Raw genomic sequence first — 15,605 nt, forward strand, 5'->3', positions numbered from 1 at the left:
TTAAAAAAGATGGAGTTATTTGTCTTTTTCTTTTCAATCGTGTGTTAGATTAATTTTGCCTGTGGTATGAGTTACATATATTTACTTCTCATTTCTTCTTTGTTTTGTCACTGGTTTTGACATTTTTGAACTTTATTGACATGTAATCTACATGCCATACAATTCGCTCATTTAAAGTATACAATTTAGTGGCTTATAGTATATTCACAAAACTGTACAGCCATCACCACAGTCGATTTTAGAACATTTTTATCACTCCTAGAAGCGGCCCTGTAACTATTGACAATCATTTCCCAGTCCCTGGTAATGACTGATTCTTAATCAAGCATTCCCTTTATGGATTTCTTTATTCTGGACATTTCATATAAATGGACTCAACAATACTGGTCTTTTGTGTTTAGCTTCTTTGTATAATACTTTCAAGAGTCATCCATGCTGTATAGTGTGTCAGTACTACACTCCTTTCTATGGCCAAAATATTCTCTTGTACAGATATACCATGTTTTATTTATCCACTCACTGGATCATAGACTTTTGGGTTGTTTCTGCATTTTGGATACTATGAATAGTACTGCTATGAAGGTTTACAGGTTTGTGCATGGGCATTTGTTTTCATTTTTCTTTGGCATATACTTAGTAGGGGAATTGCTGGATCTCATGATAACCCTGTGTTTAACATTTTGAGGAACCACTGACCTATTCTCTGCAGTAACTATACCATTTTACTCTCCTCTCAGATGCTTTTCAGCTTCTTTTTACATGTATGTTTTTATCAAATTTATTGTTTCTTTTTTTTTTTTTTTTGATGCCAGGGATCGAACTTGAGTCCTTGCGCTTGCACAGCAGGTGGCGAAACCACTGAGCTAAATCCCCAGCCCCTATTGTTTCTTTTGTATCTTGGGATTTGGAGTTTTTAGAAAGGCCTTTCTAGCTCAAGATTATAAAGAAATTCTCCTGTTTCTTTCGAGTGCTTTTATGGTTTCATATTGCAATCTTTGGTTATATGGAGCTTATCCTGTATATGGTGTGAATATGGAGCCAACCTCCTTTAAAAAAAAAAGTATGACTACCCATTTGTCTCAAGACCATGAATTAAAAATTCCATCTTTCCCTCTCTACTTTGAGATTCCATCTTTATAATAAACTGAGTCTATTTTTGAGCATTCTCTCATTTCATTAGTCTCCTGTTTTATTAGCCTCTTTGCATGTGTGCTATTATGTCCGTATGTCCTTTTAATTATTGAGGCTTTATAATAAGGGTTTTTTTTATACCAGGGATCAAATTCAGGACCTTGCCTTGCTCTTGAGAGCCAGGCATGGCGTCACTGAGCTACATCCCTGGCCCTGTAATAAGATTTATCATATTATGTGCTATGGGCTAGGTCTGGCAGGTTTAGTTTTTCTGTATTTTTCTTTACAGAGCTTTACTGACTAATCTAGCTTGTTACTCTTTTTTATTAAAAACTTGAAACAAAGCAGTTTGTCTTAAGATCATGGAGATGAAGAGTACTTTGCTATTTTAGATTAGGATTTTATTGGACTTTTGAATTAATTTGGGGAGATCTGACACTTTTTCAGGTTAAAATCATGGCACAGGATGTCTATTTTTGTTCAGTCCCACTTTGCTGTTCCTTTAGGGTTTTCTTCTATCAATTGGGAGTTCTTATACATTTACTCCTAGATACTGTGTCTTTTGTGTCGCCGACCTGCTTCTTGCTCTTCAAAGCCTGTTTTTGTTAGAAACTAGAGCAGCTGAGTATGCATTCTATATCAAAAGCCAGGCTCCGAGACCCCTTGGCTGTGCACTGCTGTGTGCACAGGGAGCCATAGGCATATCCTCCCACCCAAGCATGGCGGGGCTAGAGAGTAGGGAGTTATGCGCTCAGGTTGGCCAGCACCCTCCACACATGGTCTTAATTCATTTAATTCTCTAAATAAGTCTGGGGCTCTTACTAACGTGGTATGAGTGAGAAACTGAGGCTCAGAAGTTGAATGATGTGCCAAGGTCCCGGTGGGCACATGAGCTGGGATTCTAGCTCAGGCCTGCCTGGCCTTTTGCACCCCGTATCCACCCTGAGGGCTGCATGCTCTCTTGAGCATGGCCTTGCAGTTAAAAGGTCTGATTGCACGTCTGCTAGCTATTCGATTTGGGACAAGTCTCATCTCCTCCCATATCCTCAGTCTGCCCATCTGGAAAATAAGGTGTTTAAACCAGGTGATGATTTGCTCTCTTTCCTAATAAGCATTCCCCTTCTCTGGGTGTCCCCATGGAAGGCAGTATCTGAAATGGAGACATAGGTTCCTGGCATAGAGATGAGAAGGCCCCAGTGCTCAGCAGCCCTGATACGACCCCAGGGACACCTAGGTCCAGGCAGCTGAACTCCAGCCCCTGCTAGGGCCTGGGACTCAACTCCCTACCGCTCAGTGTTGCTGCAGAAGCTTCCTCCTGACAGCCTGCCGGCCAGTGCTGCCCTAAAATCTATGGGCTCAGGCAGTGTTAGCTTTGGCCCCTGGCCAGAGCCCTGTGTGCTTTGGAAAGGTCCCTTGACTTTTGTTAGGCAAAGACTTCTCTTCACACCAAGCTGTGAGCAAAGTAGTTTCACAAGCCTCGTCCTGAGTGTGTGCTGGCCAGAATGCACACCACAGAAACAAAATGTTTGTTTTCCAATTGTGAGAGCGCCAGGAAGCCCTTTGGCGTTGGCTTCCACACCCTCAGTGTTCAGGCAGACCATCTGCCATCCAGGGCCTGGTGCAGAAACAACATCCCCCACTTCAGGCTGTGGGGTGCACCAGCAGAGGAGGTCACTGGCTGACTGCCATTTCATGGACTATGGGAGTCTGGGCCTCCAAGGCCTGTTCTGTCCACCGCACCCAAGGGTGTAGGCCTAGGAGCCCTGGGCCAGTCCTGGAGCCTGTCGGTGGGGTACAGGGCCAGGTTTCCCTGTGTGCCTGGGCAGGTAACAGGGTACACATAGGAGCTAGAGGCCTGCTTCCAAAGGGGAGGATGCAAGGCTGAGTTTAGTGGGTGAGAAGGAGTTTTCCAGGGAATGAGCAGACATGGGATGGGTGGCCTAAGCACTTCAGTGGAGGGACGTTTACATGGCTGAGGTTTACTGTAGAAGGAGCCAGAGCACACAGAGGGGCAGAGATGGGGAAGGGATGGGCCTGTGTGGAAGGTTTGGTCCATTGAGCACCACTTCATGATCACTTTACAGATCCCCTGTTAGCTGGGTTGAGTTTTGGGGACCCCGTTATGAAAAGCCTCCCTTTCCTGGCAGCCCAATGGATTACCAGTGACAGCAGAGAGTGTCCCAGGTCTTGGCACAGAGGTCTGGCCTTTGGAGGCCTGGGAATGACCACCCCCAGCCTCCTGGGGCCATAGGTCATTTTCCTCATAGTCTTTGTATCCAGCTGGGCCCGCCCTCAGAGTTCCCAGAGGCAGAGCCATGCTGCACATGTAATGTGATGGGAAGGGTACCCAGTGCAGCGTGGGGGTCCCAAGAGACACCAGAGTAGGAACAACCAAGGCCAAAGGAGAGCCGTGGGTGGGGCACCCTTGAGAGGGAGCCCTGAGCTGGCTGTTGTTCTTCCCAGGGTTACTTTTAGGGTGGCCTGGCCTTGTAGCCACACAGCATACCTGGCTCTGGCACCACCTGGGCCTCTCAGAACTAGAGGTGATGTCAGAGATTTGGGGCAAATCTTCCTCATCGGGCCCTCTTATTTCCTTGTCTGTGAGAAGGGACAAATGGTTCTGCCTTGTGAGCCTGCCCAGCCTAAGCTGTAACAGTCCCTCTGTAGTCAGTCTCTCCCCCACCTACGTAGTTCCTGGGCGAGGGCCACAGTCCTTCCAGCATGTGTGTTAGCGTCTACAGAGGTGAGTTTAGGAAGCAGGGGTACAGGAAGGGAAGCAGGGGTGCAGGAAGGAAAGCAGGGCCAGCCTTCCACCTGGCAGGTATTTACTGCCTCCCACTGCGCTTTCGGCTTGTAGAACCTGTGATCTGGGAAGAGCCTGGAGTATCCAGTACCAAATCAGCAGTGTTGTCTGGGCCCTGGAACCCCTCCACGCCCTTATTTCCTATTTTCCAGCCTTGGCAACAGGTTTCTCTATCTGGGTTTTGTAGCCAGCATTTCCCTTAGTGCTGAGGGTAAGGCACAGTTCAGACTTTCAAGGGCCCAGAGGTGAACACTACACAGAAATGGGCTGAGTGGTATGCTGTCCCTTTTTTAGAGTGGGTGCCAGCATGGACCTGGGTGAGCACATGACTCGCTCAGCTTGGACAGTGGTTCCAACTGTGGCAGATGTGAAGACAAGCTGCCCAGAGGGAAGGGCCTGCAGAGCCTGGGCAGACGGCCCCCAGGAAGGCATGGCCTATGCACTGCCTGTGCTCTGTCTCTCTAGCACTTGCCTGACATCAGACCCACCCTGAGGCAGGGCGGCCTTGCAGCAAAGGAACCCCTCCCCTGACCTCTCTGACTTCAGGGCTGGGGGCAACAGGTTCTTGTGTGAGACAGTACAGCCTTCATACAAAATTCAGATTTACCAAAGATGGATTAAAGCTAGGCCAAAAATATGTTCATGCCTTTTTTCTTTTCAGAGATAGTTTGAAAAAAAAACAACAAAAAAAAAAACCCCCACGAAACCACATGCTTTGCTGTCTTGGTTGTTTCCATGCCAGCCGCAGCACAAATGAGAGTTAAAACATTTCCAGGCTTTCAGCTGTCCATGCTCATGGCCTAGTGTTTCCTTGATACTTGGACAGTTCTGTTTTCCTACAAGTGTCTGTTTGGGGAGGAAATGCCTCACTCAGGCAGAGCCTAAGGCCAGGCCGACTACCCTGCCTTGTGAGCTGGCTTGATATCTCAGTTTCTAGAGCGATTTGAGGTGGCTCTCTAAAGCCCACAGGACAGAGAAGTCCATAAAATTGGATTAAAAAGAAGGAGGTAGCATTGAAGAGAGAAGCACATATGCCAGCCTTGAACACCAGTGGCCACAGGACTGGGGACTTCTTGTTTGAAAGGGAAGCACACATACCCCTGGGGAGATAGTCTGTCACAGTCATGCACTGAGAGGAAGTCTCATGTGGACACTGTGCTTAGGGCACTGGTTACTCAAGAAGCAGTGTCCCCAGCAACCATGATTCCCTAGCAGACACAAGGCTGGACTCCTGAACAGTAGCTCTGACAAGCAGGTGTCATGTTCCCACATTAGCACAGAGTACCTTGGCCAATGTCTTCTGTCGGGTCCTGAGGAACAGAGCTGGAACTGGGAGTTGTTGGCCAATGGTTGATGGAGGGAAGCTCTGAGGAGGAACTCTTGGGAGGACAGGGAAGACCATGGGACACGGAGGCGAGTGCAGCAGAAGTTGGGCCTTGGCCTGGTGCCTGGGTAGTGTAGCTGGCACCTGGGGCCTGATCCAGCCCAGAGTGAAGCATGACTTAGGCTTTCCAGCCCAGAGCAGTTCTGGACGGGGCAGCTGTGAGCTGTCAGCAGCCAACAGAGTGGGGTTTTCTGGGAGCTACGGGACTGATCTGTCTGGGGCACCACTAGTACCCCGTATCCTTAAGCATTCCTTAATATTCCTTATTCCTTAAGCAGCCCAGTAAACAATAGTTCCTGTTTCTCCAGGAAACAGGAAATGAGGCCCCTAGGTCAGTGGAGGAGCCAGTCCCTCGGACTCCAGAATCCACTTTCCTCACCTGGTTCTCAAGGCTGTGGGTTCAGCGAATGAGAACTCTGATAGGAGAACGCAGGACCCAGGGGAGTTGCATCCTCTGCTCTCCGACACATCACTGCTGGCCTGTCCTTGGGCGAGCCCTGCGTTTCCCCTGCCCCACACAGGCCTCACCCCTGGGCTGATCAGAATGATGATCCATTCTGTTTAGTAGCTGTGGGGATCTTGCTGGAGGCCGAGCAGGGCTGTGGCCCTGCATGGGCAGCAAAAGGGGGATGAGTGTCTGTTGACTTAATATGTTTGGGGCGGGGGGATTCGGCTTTCAGCTTTTGCCTGGAAAGCAAAGACCAGGCTACCTTTGTCTCTGTGCCCATGGCCCACCCAGGCCCTCCCACCCAGGAAGGTATTGAAGTAGATACCTGCATAGAAAGGCTCTGAAGAAGCGGGACCATTGCTTCTGGCTGGGAAGCTGTGGGGCAGCCTGTTGGGGTGGCTGTGGCCTCTGCTGTGGCTGACTGGAGCAGAGGACGTCTGGTGGGAAAACCTTGACATACAGGGGCTTCATTCTTAAGACACCCCTACAACAGGCTGCTGTTGACTGCCTCTTACAGACTCTAGGACTGGGGTCACTTCTTCTGCCCACTAGCCTGAGGCCACATGGACAATTCCAGCTGAGCTTTGTTACCTGGGCAGGCCTCTGCCTGAGTAGGCAGCCCATCCCTGGGCTGAACAGAAGTTGGCAAACGGGACAGTTTGTCCTGGAGTAGCAGTTTCACCTTGGAATGATGTATTCCTGTGACGCTTTGAACTTCGCTTCTTTGCTTTCCCCAGACATTTTTGAGGGCACACAGGCCTCCAGGCCTCGAACAGGCCCATGCAGTGCTCTTTGTGGGAACAGTCTGAGGAGCTAGGAGAGGCTGGGCAGGGCTCTGCCTGAGGGTGTGGTGGGCCCAAGCAGCTGCAGGGCCTGGGCATGAGTGCGCTCGGGGCGTCTGTGCAGAGTAGGCTCACCCGGCTGGGAGTTCTGACCAGAGCTACAACTGCCCCATTGTGGCAGCCACATTCCTCCCTGGCAGGTGGGATGTGCCACCAGCTGGGGCATTCAGTGGTGGCTCTTGGTGTTAACTGTGGCTGAAATAGCTGAGTTTTGAGTCAACAGAGTTTTCAAGGTGACACCTGGATTCACAGCCAAGAAACAGGTGCCTTTGAGGGCTGGATGGGGGGGGGGGCTGTCTAGTGGCATCCTGTGATTTGCTTGTGACAAAATTCACCACCTAAACCTTGTAGCTTCTTGCCTTGCTATGAAGCAAAAAGGACTCAGTTATTCCAGACAGCTGGGGCAAAGGTGGCTTTGGGGTGCTCTTGGCCATCCTTATCTGACACACAGTCCTGAGTCCAGAGGTGAGGGACTCTTTTTTCTGAAGCCATGGTCCCGTCCGGCACGGGGGCTGAGGCTACAAATGTAACAACCTGTCTCACCAAGGAAAAGGGGTCCTCAGCACCCTGCTGCAGGCTGTAGCCAATGGTCTGGGCAGTAGAGTGGGTAAGTTAGGAACAATAGAATTTACTTCTTTAGCTCTAAGGGCCAGGAAATCTGCAGCAGGTTCCATGCCTGGTGAGGGCCTGCTCTTCACAGATGATGCCTTCTTGCTGCCTCACAGGGTGAAGGGGCACATGAGCTCCCCCGGGCCTTTTATCAGGGCACCAATCCAATTCATGAGGGCTCCACCCTCATGAGCTAATCACCTCCCAAAGGCCCACCTCTTAATAACACTGATGGCATTGAGGATTGAGCATCAACATAGGAATTTGAGGGGACCCACGTATTCAGACCTCCAATGCCATCACATTGGCCATAAAGTCAGGACCTACCCACTGCACCTTAGGTCATTTTCCAGACAAGATCAGGCAGGACAGATGACTCCAGCAGGAATGAGAAAGTGAGCATAGCCTCAAGCACTGAGCACAGGGTGCTTTCTGTTCAGGGTTGACCCTCGCTCCCCTTTCCTCTTCCTGTCTCACAGAGAACAAGGGCACTAAACAGACATGGCTATACCTAAGTACTCTTGGCAGCAGTGCCTTGCACCACCCAGGAGCTAGTCAGAGTGTGTTACTCAAGACACTTGGGCTCAGTATTTATCCTTACACACCTGTGCAAGCAGAGAACAGACAGCTCAGCCAGGGATGATAGGAAAGGGCAGGTCTGACTCCTTGGGCTTGTGAGTCCTGACTCTTCATCCAGGGCAGCCTGGCCCAGGGATATGCAGCTTGATGCTTCCCAGGCTGGGCCCTCTTGCCTCTTCCCTCTGACCTGCATAGGCTGCTCAAGAGACTGGCTGAGAGACAGAAGAGGCCATAGAGACCCTTCCTTCCCAGGCTTCCGGGGTCTCTGCCTTGCCAGGTGTCAGGTTTGCCTTTGGAAAATGCTGATCCTCCGCCCAAGCCTGACCTGGGAGTGTTGCTATGGTAGGGGAAGGAATGTGCTCTGTGTACACAGGGGTTGCATCAAATCCCAGAACAGGCCAGGGTGGGGCCTGCAGCTGGCTCTGGGGCCCTCTATGGCCTGAGCCAGCATCTCTGGTCAAATTAGATCCTAGTGCTGAGTCCCTCAGCACCACAACCTTCCCCTTTCTCATGCAGTCCCAAGAGCAGCAAACCCATTGGAAGAGTTCCCTCTCTGGAGTGTTTAGGAACAATGAGTGTGACCCTGGCAGGTGCAGCCACCTTCCTCCAGAGGAAGCCTCTATCTGCTGAGCCTATTCCAGCAGCCCATTTGCTGTGACAGCCAGTGGCCATCTTTATTTCAAAGCACCACGCACACTACAGCCTTTGAAAGGATCAGGGCCCTTGGGACAGGTCTGTGATCACAGCATTGGCAGGCATGTAGCACGAGAGACGGCAGGTGCTCCGAGTCTCTGGCTGCAGAGAAACCAAAGTTTGTAGTTCCTCTCCCTTCTGTAGTTCCTCTCCATTGCCTCTGTGTACAGCTCTTCCTTGTCTGATGTCTGGGGCTGGGCCTGGGCCATGAGCTCCCCCACTGCCACAGCCTTTGTCTTGTCTGCTGCTGCGCCAAGCATCTTGTCTCTGGGGAGAAGAGGGCCCAAATTTGTCTGCCTTGAAAGCTGTTATGTATCCGCACCCACCTGTGCACTCGGTCAGGCCTGCAGTCTTTTTGGTGGATGGCTCCAAGCAGGACTGGCCTGCACGGCCTTGGAGCTATGTTCAAGCCACAGCTGCTGCTCTGGTGGGCTTTAGGCCACCCCACACAGTGCAGTGCTGGCAAGCCAGGGAAGCTCTCACACAGCCATGCTCTCTCTTTGGGGCCTCCAATCCTGGGCCTCTTTCAGAGGAGGCCTCCAAGGTCCCCAGCTGGCAAGCACCAGAAGCAGCCTGGAGCCTGGCGCTCCTCTGGTGTGTCAGTGGGGATCCCCCCACCACGCAGTGTCTGTGGAAGGCCCAGGCCACAGCCCTGTAGAGATTCGGCATCTCCATCTCCAGACAAGGCCCAGAACTCACAGAGAACTGGCTCCCTGGATAGTTCTGATATGCACCAGGCCTGGGATATCAGCGAACACTGGAACACACACACAAACCTAGCCTCTGTCTCACCCTGGCCAGTCACGGGAAGTGGGTGGGGTAGGCACTGTGGCCCCATGTACAGCAGTACGGCCTGGGGATGTTTCCATTTAACTCAGGCCCCTTCTCACAGGGGCACTGCTTTGTGTCAGTGAGTTCACTGCTGCCCTATTTTGTGTAATGGCTGTATAGACCATGCCTAAAAATACATACTGTATTTAACCGTTCTTGCAGGGGACTTGAGTTACTCTCTTTGTTTTAAGAATGACTGACAGTGACTAGGAATATTCATGTAAGCTTTATGGGTATAGCTCAGTGGTACAGCATGTGTGTAACATGTGCAAGCCCCCCCACCCCGTATTCATGTTGCTGAATTTTTGCACATATCTTAAATTGTCCTCTTAAAATAAAAATCCTAGTACATTTGGATGGACTTGCATGGGTTCTCTATCCTTAAATTCAGCCAATCTTGGATTGAAAACTTTCAGAAAAAAAAGCATCAGTGGGCTGGGGATTTACCTCAGTGGTTCCGCGGCTTGCCTTGCAAGCATAAGGACCTGAGTTTGATCCTCGGTACCAAAAAAAAAAAAAAGCATCAGTGCTGAACATGTGTAAACTTCCTTTTCTTGTCACTGATCCCTAAATAATATAGTATAACAACCATTTACATAGCATTTACATTGTCATAGGTATTCTAAATAACCCAGAGATGATTTGAAGTATGTGAGAATATGCATGGGTTGTATGCAAAGACTACATCATTTTACATAAAGGACCTGGGCAATGAGGAGAGCCAGAACCTGTCCCAAATACAGAGGCATACTGTAGTGGAATTGCTACCTGGGAAGTTATCTTTCTGAGAGGCATACAGGAGGTGTTGTGGGTCTCTTTCACTGCAGCTCCCCAAGCTCGGTATTTACCTTCTTGCTCTTTGACAGTTAAGTAGGTGAATAGCTGAACTTTGCATTTCTTTACTAGCACAGAGTGTTCACTGGCCAGCAGTGTTTCTTTATGAGTGCAGTCTGGCAGACCAACTACCAGCAAGGCTTTGGCTTGGCTTTGTGGGGTGCATGGTCCTGTGGTTTCAGGAGGGAACACGGCCCTTTGAGTAACCTGTGTCTGCCCTTCCACAGAACTGTCAGACCTTCAGCAGCCTCAGCTGCCTGAGCATGGGGATGGAGGACTACAGCCCCCAGAGCTCCTTCGCTGTCCACGCCAGCAGCACCCGGTCCTGGGCCAGCTTGCTTTCAGCCTCCAGCCCTGGGGGCAGGACCCCTGCTGGGACCCCAGTCCCTGAGCCTTTTCCCCCCTCCTTTGATGACCGCCTCACCTGCCAGGAGGACCTGTCCTGTGAGGAGTCAGACGGCTACACCCTGGACGAGGATTGTGGCAGAAAGGGGGAGCTGGCCCCACCCTGGAGGGGCTGCGGGGCCCCTGGGAACGGCCTCTGCTCTCTGGATGGCGAGTTGGACATTGAGCAGATAGAGAACAACTGAGGGCCCGGGGCCCTGGTCCAGGGCGGGGGTGCTTCTCTCTGGGCCCTATGGGACACTTGTAGGGGGACCCCAGCCCCTTCCGGAGAGGTTTCAGGTCCCAGGGAAGAGCTGTCTGGCTCCGTGAAGGCTGGCCTGGCCGTGCCCCACAGAAGGACATGTCAGCCTCTCATCAGCTGTCAAACACATCAGCCAGCGGTTCCACAGAACTACTGTAGCCCACAGAGCAGCTTTTTGGTTTTCTTTTTTCTGCCTTGTTCCTTGTGGGATGTTGGGCAGTTATTCCCGGCAGGGCTAAGCCCACACTGGAGCCCCCCTCCGCCACCGCCAGGTGGGGAGGGGGAGGGGGAGCTCGGGGCTGGGGCCAGGTCCATTGGGCCATGCCTGGGCTCTGCTTGGCCTTGCTCAGGTTTACTCTGGGAGTCGGCCCCAGTCTTTCACTCAGTTTATTCTGTGCCTTCTTTCCCAGGTCTCCCTCTCCGGGGAAGGTTCAGGGGATTCTCCTTCGGTAGTAACACCAGAACCGTTTGGCCTTAATCCCACATGGAGGCACTGGTGGGCCCCCTAGAGGGTAAGCCTAGGTCTAGACTCAAGGTGCCAGGGAACGACTTGAGTGTTTGTTAGAGGCCATCCACATGGGGTAGAAATTTGGTGGATCTGTTGGCTGAAAGGCAGATCCATTTCCTTCTCCAGGGTACGGAGTGCCTGCTGCATGCTCTGTCCCTTCAGGGGCTGCAGCCATCTTATCTTCATGGCTCCCCCCTCCCTGAGTCATGAGCTTGGTTGATTCCGGTGAGTGAAGAGATGTCATGACAAAAGGGCAACTTCTTAAAGGTGCCCTCGGGAGACAGCAATGTGAGCAGGTACACAAATTCAGGCCCTGTGCAGGTTTCCGGGGTAAAGGATATTTAGGGCTGTTCTTGGGGGCCAGGGAGGGCCTTCGAGCCCCCTGCAGTATCCCCAGCACATTCTCCAGTGTTCACAGGCACCCAGGCTTTAGTGAAAGTGCATTGACCCCTGCAAGACATGCAGCCCTGTCTGCTGAGGGAGCCAGTCCTTGGAGCTGCCTTCGAAGGCAGCCCCAGCACCAGCATGGCTTGACTCGCACCTGTACCCTTCCCGGCTCCTCTCCCCTTGCACAGCCCGTCCCTCAGGCTGTGCGCTCAGGAGCCCATCAGCCCACGTCACACACACACATCACAGGCCTCCATGCTCTGGGAATCTGGCTTTTAGCAACTTGGCATTTTCTACAAACAATAGCAAGTGGGCTGGCTTATGAGTGAGTGGCTCATTTTCCCATAAGGCTAAGAATCTCTGGTGTGTTCTCCTGTGTTCGCTGACCTGTGATAAGACACTTTTGTAGTCACTTTGCTTTTGCTTCCCTTCCATGGACCAGCAAATGCCTCACTTCTGCAATTTGAGTCCAAACGTTTCCCACTTTTCTTCAAAAAGACCTTGGTTGGAAAACTTTGTTTAAACCTTCTCTTTCTACTACATCAAAGGGGTAGTGGCTCCAGTTCTGATTTGTAGGTGGTGTTTCTTTAACTCAGCCGTAAGATGTTTGCAGGAAGCCCCATCTCCATGGGGGAGGCCGTGTGGACAGCCTCGGGGAGAACAGCATAACCTGTGGTGGGGACTCAGCTCACCTCAGTTCACTGTGGCTCTTGTGAGAGGTGTGAAAAGCTAAACCAGAGTGTAGGCAGCTCTGGGTGCACAGAGACATGGCACCTCATCCCTGCCTGCTGATGGTGGAGGCCCTGTCTTCTCAGAACAGGTCTGGAGGAGAGGAGGAAGGAAGGTAGAGAGAATGTGCTGAGCACATGCCAGTGCCTTTTTCCCAGAAAACTAGGATGGGGTTTCTGGTACGTGGTGTGGCCATACCAAGAGTTGTGACAGTGGGAGTACAGCCCCAAAGCAGACCTTCCTATGGAAGGCAGAGGTAGGCTTCCATCTGGTCCACTCTGCAGGGCCAGCTAAGGCCAGGGCATGGTACAGCCACCAGCTGCCTCTCCTTAAGGCCAGGACAGGAGGCACCTGCTGCTAGGTGTGTCATAGAGCAGTAGTGTGGGTGACCTGTCCTCAGACTCCCCAACCCCCATGGCAGGACGGCCAGTGGAGCGCACTGAGTCTCGTCCTCCTCACCTCCCCAGCTCCCCCAGCTAGTCCCAGGGACCAGGGAGCCCAGCCCCAGGGTATTAAGGGCAGAAATGTTCCAAGCCCATGGAGGGTTTGCCCTTTCCAGCCTCACAGGCCCTTCTTAACTGTTCCTGTCCCACCAAAGCTCCTAGCCCAGGCACACAGCAGCGGCAATTGAGGGAGAAGATGGGGTGTTCTTTCTGCTTACAGAGAAGTTCACTTCATGGTTGTCTTGCTTGGACAGAGCAGGCCCCATCTAGGAGGCATCCTGCTGAATTATCAGTGGCCACACTGTTCTGTGCTCCTCTCTGCCGGCCCCAGGACTCTGTCTTGATGCTGTTGGAGAGGAGGAACACCCAGGAGGTCCCCTCTGGCCCCTTCACGGTTTTCCCATGGGCAGTGGGCAGGTGGGCTCACCCTCACCAGCATGGTGACCTCAGCTGGTGGCAGCAGTAGGAGCCTTGCCTTGTCAGGTCTGACGGGAGTCCTGCCCTGGGGGGGAGGCTGAGAACGAACTTGTAGGCCTTGGAGAGTAGGCTGAGCTAGGCCAGCTGCCTGCCCAGAGGCCTGGAAGGACGAGAGTAAAGTAGGAAGAAGGGTTTCCTGACACATGGTAACCCCATTCACTCCAGAAGCCACTGGACTGACAGGAGCTGCCTTCTGCCTAGGTGCCCAGGCCTGGGTCAGGGCTGCAGCTTAACCGTTTACTTGACTGCAAACCTTCTTGCCTTATCTGTGGGCTGTGGAGGCCAGAGCCTGGCCCAGAGCCTGAGCAGACTCACATCCAGGCCCCAGGGAGCATGTTCTTATCATACATGGGATTTTCATTCTCAGAAAGCCTTATTTTTCAACAAAACTTTTGTATCAGGAAAGTTTTTGAATCTGTATGCTGAATGAAAATCTAAGTGAAGGAAAAGGCCACATAAAAATGAAAGCCCGTTTCCAGGTGGGGCTCCTAGTGCAGATGAGTGCGATGCTCTGAAGCTGCCAAGGGGTGTTTAGGGCACCATCTGTCTGAGCAAGCTTCCCCTGCAGTTAAAGCACACCCCTAGGTCCTGTGTCCCACATGTACCCCGTGGCCATGGGGGTGGTCAGCTGAACACCCGGGGTTCTGCCGGGCTGGCTCAGGGAGCCCTGCTCAGGCACTCTGCCCACATAGGCAGTGATGCTGTGCTGTGCCACATCCACACTGGTGACCAAACCCCTCCCACTGGCGCCAGAGAAAACCATACTTCTTAAAGAGACAAGAAAAGTGGTTTAACAAGTCGCAGTCCGAAGTGGAGCTCTTGTAGCCTAGGTAGGATAGTCAGACCTTCTAGCATAGTTTCATTGGCAAATGAATTGAGTTGTCAGTGTGTGGGGGTGATGTTGGGGTTGGGGACAGATAGCAGGTAGGCCATACTAGGGTCCATTTTTTCCCACCCACGTGGTGTCATGTTGCAGAGCTTCAGGAATCGTGGTGGCCGGGTAGTGCTGGGCCAGGTCCCTGCTGGGGCAAAGCAGTCTGCACACACAGGCACTGGGACTGTCCTACCATTGTTCCCCTCCACATCCTGCTGTCCCACACAGGCCATGACTGTCTTGCACTAGAGCTGCTCTAGCCTCAGGAATTTGCTTGTTACTTTTACTGTGTAAATAAAGCTTCCTGGTTCAATACTCAACTGCCTGGGTATGGCTGTGTGGTTTCTGTTGGCTATGGTAAACCGGCAGGTCCTCCTGTCCTCTGCCCTCTAGGTTGGGAGACACACAGACCTCAGTTCTGTTGCACAGAGCAGTAGACAGGCTTCCCTGCAGGATGGCTGTGGGTAAACTGGGAGGAGCTGTGGGGATGGCTATGGCCTTGGGGAGTCTCCTAGAGGCAGGCAGGCCAGTGCCCAGGAGGTGAGGTGTGTGTGCTTTTAGAGGTGTGAGAGCCCAGCCCTTTGCACCATTCAGGAGCCAGGCCAGTAGAAAGATGCTTGCCATCACTTCTGAGGCAGGAGCAGTGGGTGAGGCACCGTGTGGGCCCCTGGACTCAGCCTTCAGCCTTGCTGAGAGGCAGGACTATGCGCAGTGCACTCCAGGTCTTGCCACTAGAAGCACCAGCCTGGCCTGGAGCTGTGAGACCACCAGGACAGCCCAGGAGGTAGCACAGGCTGGCCTGCCAGCTTTAGGGCCTCAGTCCTTGGCGTGGCTCCAACCCAGGTGCTAGGGCTGTGGGGACACTAGCACAAGTGGCTCAGCCCAGCATGGGCACGTCGTCCCATTCCCGTCCCTGGCCCTTCAAACCACGTACCCCAGGGAACCAAGCTCAGGAAAGACGGTGTCAGCAGCCTCAAGGACAAGTGTGGAGAGGTGCCTTAAATTTCTTTAACCTAGCATTTGTCCCCAAAATCTGTCCTTGGAGTTATTGTCTCAGTCATCTGCTAGGGGCTGAGGATCCTCTGGGAGTGCTTTTTCCAGGTGGTTTTCAGCAGCAAGACCCAGTGTCACACAGAACGGTCCATGAAGACCTAGTTCAGGAAACAGGTGAAGCAAGGCTACTGGGATGAGGTGAGCCCTATCCCCCTGCAGCCCTGCAGCAGCCAGGACGCAGCAACTCACTGATGTCAGGCCTTCCCAGCCCCGGCTCCCTGCCTCAGGTATCTGGTGCATGCCTGGCGGGGCAGAGGCCAAGAGGTTTCTGTCAAGCAGAGTGGGCCCCGGTGTGTTACCCACCTTAGGGGAGGGCACAGAGGAGTTGTGAATG

General features: G+C 52.3%; 2 protein-coding genes across 9 annotated transcripts in view; one reads left to right on the forward strand and one right to left on the reverse strand.

The window, feature by feature from the left end:
- Nucleotides 1-14,538, forward strand: part of Fam53b (family with sequence similarity 53 member B) — a 135,532-nt gene extending 120,994 nt beyond the window's left edge. For all 6 annotated transcript variants that reach the window (XM_021253300.2, XM_087185615.1, XM_013069969.3 and 3 more), the window contains one exon: nt 10,382-14,538. In XM_021253300.2, coding sequence (XP_021108959.1) covers nt 10,382-10,744 — 363 coding nt within the window. In that variant the 3' untranslated portion in view covers nt 10,745-14,538. The remainder of the gene's footprint in view (nt 1-10,381) is intronic.
- Nucleotides 1-15,605, reverse strand: part of Lhpp (phospholysine phosphohistidine inorganic pyrophosphate phosphatase) — a 194,409-nt gene that overhangs the window by 55,131 nt on the left and 123,673 nt on the right. Inside the window, exon 6 of one of the 3 annotated variants that reach the window (XM_087185617.1) lies at nt 3-8,756. The exons of the other annotated variants lie outside the window; for them this stretch is intronic. Within the exon in view, the coding sequence (XP_087041743.1) occupies nt 8,511-8,756 (246 nt within the window). The 3' untranslated portion in view covers nt 3-8,510. Of the gene's footprint in view, nt 1-2; nt 8,757-15,605 lie in introns of those variants that run through there. 3 annotated transcript variants of the gene reach the window in all.

Source organism: Heterocephalus glaber, unplaced genomic scaffold (genome assembly GCF_053883595.1).
Source record: "Heterocephalus glaber isolate CG9 unplaced genomic scaffold, H.glaber_assembly_v1.0 deba00001497, whole genome shotgun sequence".
Classification (NCBI taxonomy): domain Eukaryota; kingdom Metazoa; phylum Chordata; class Mammalia; order Rodentia; family Bathyergidae; genus Heterocephalus; species Heterocephalus glaber.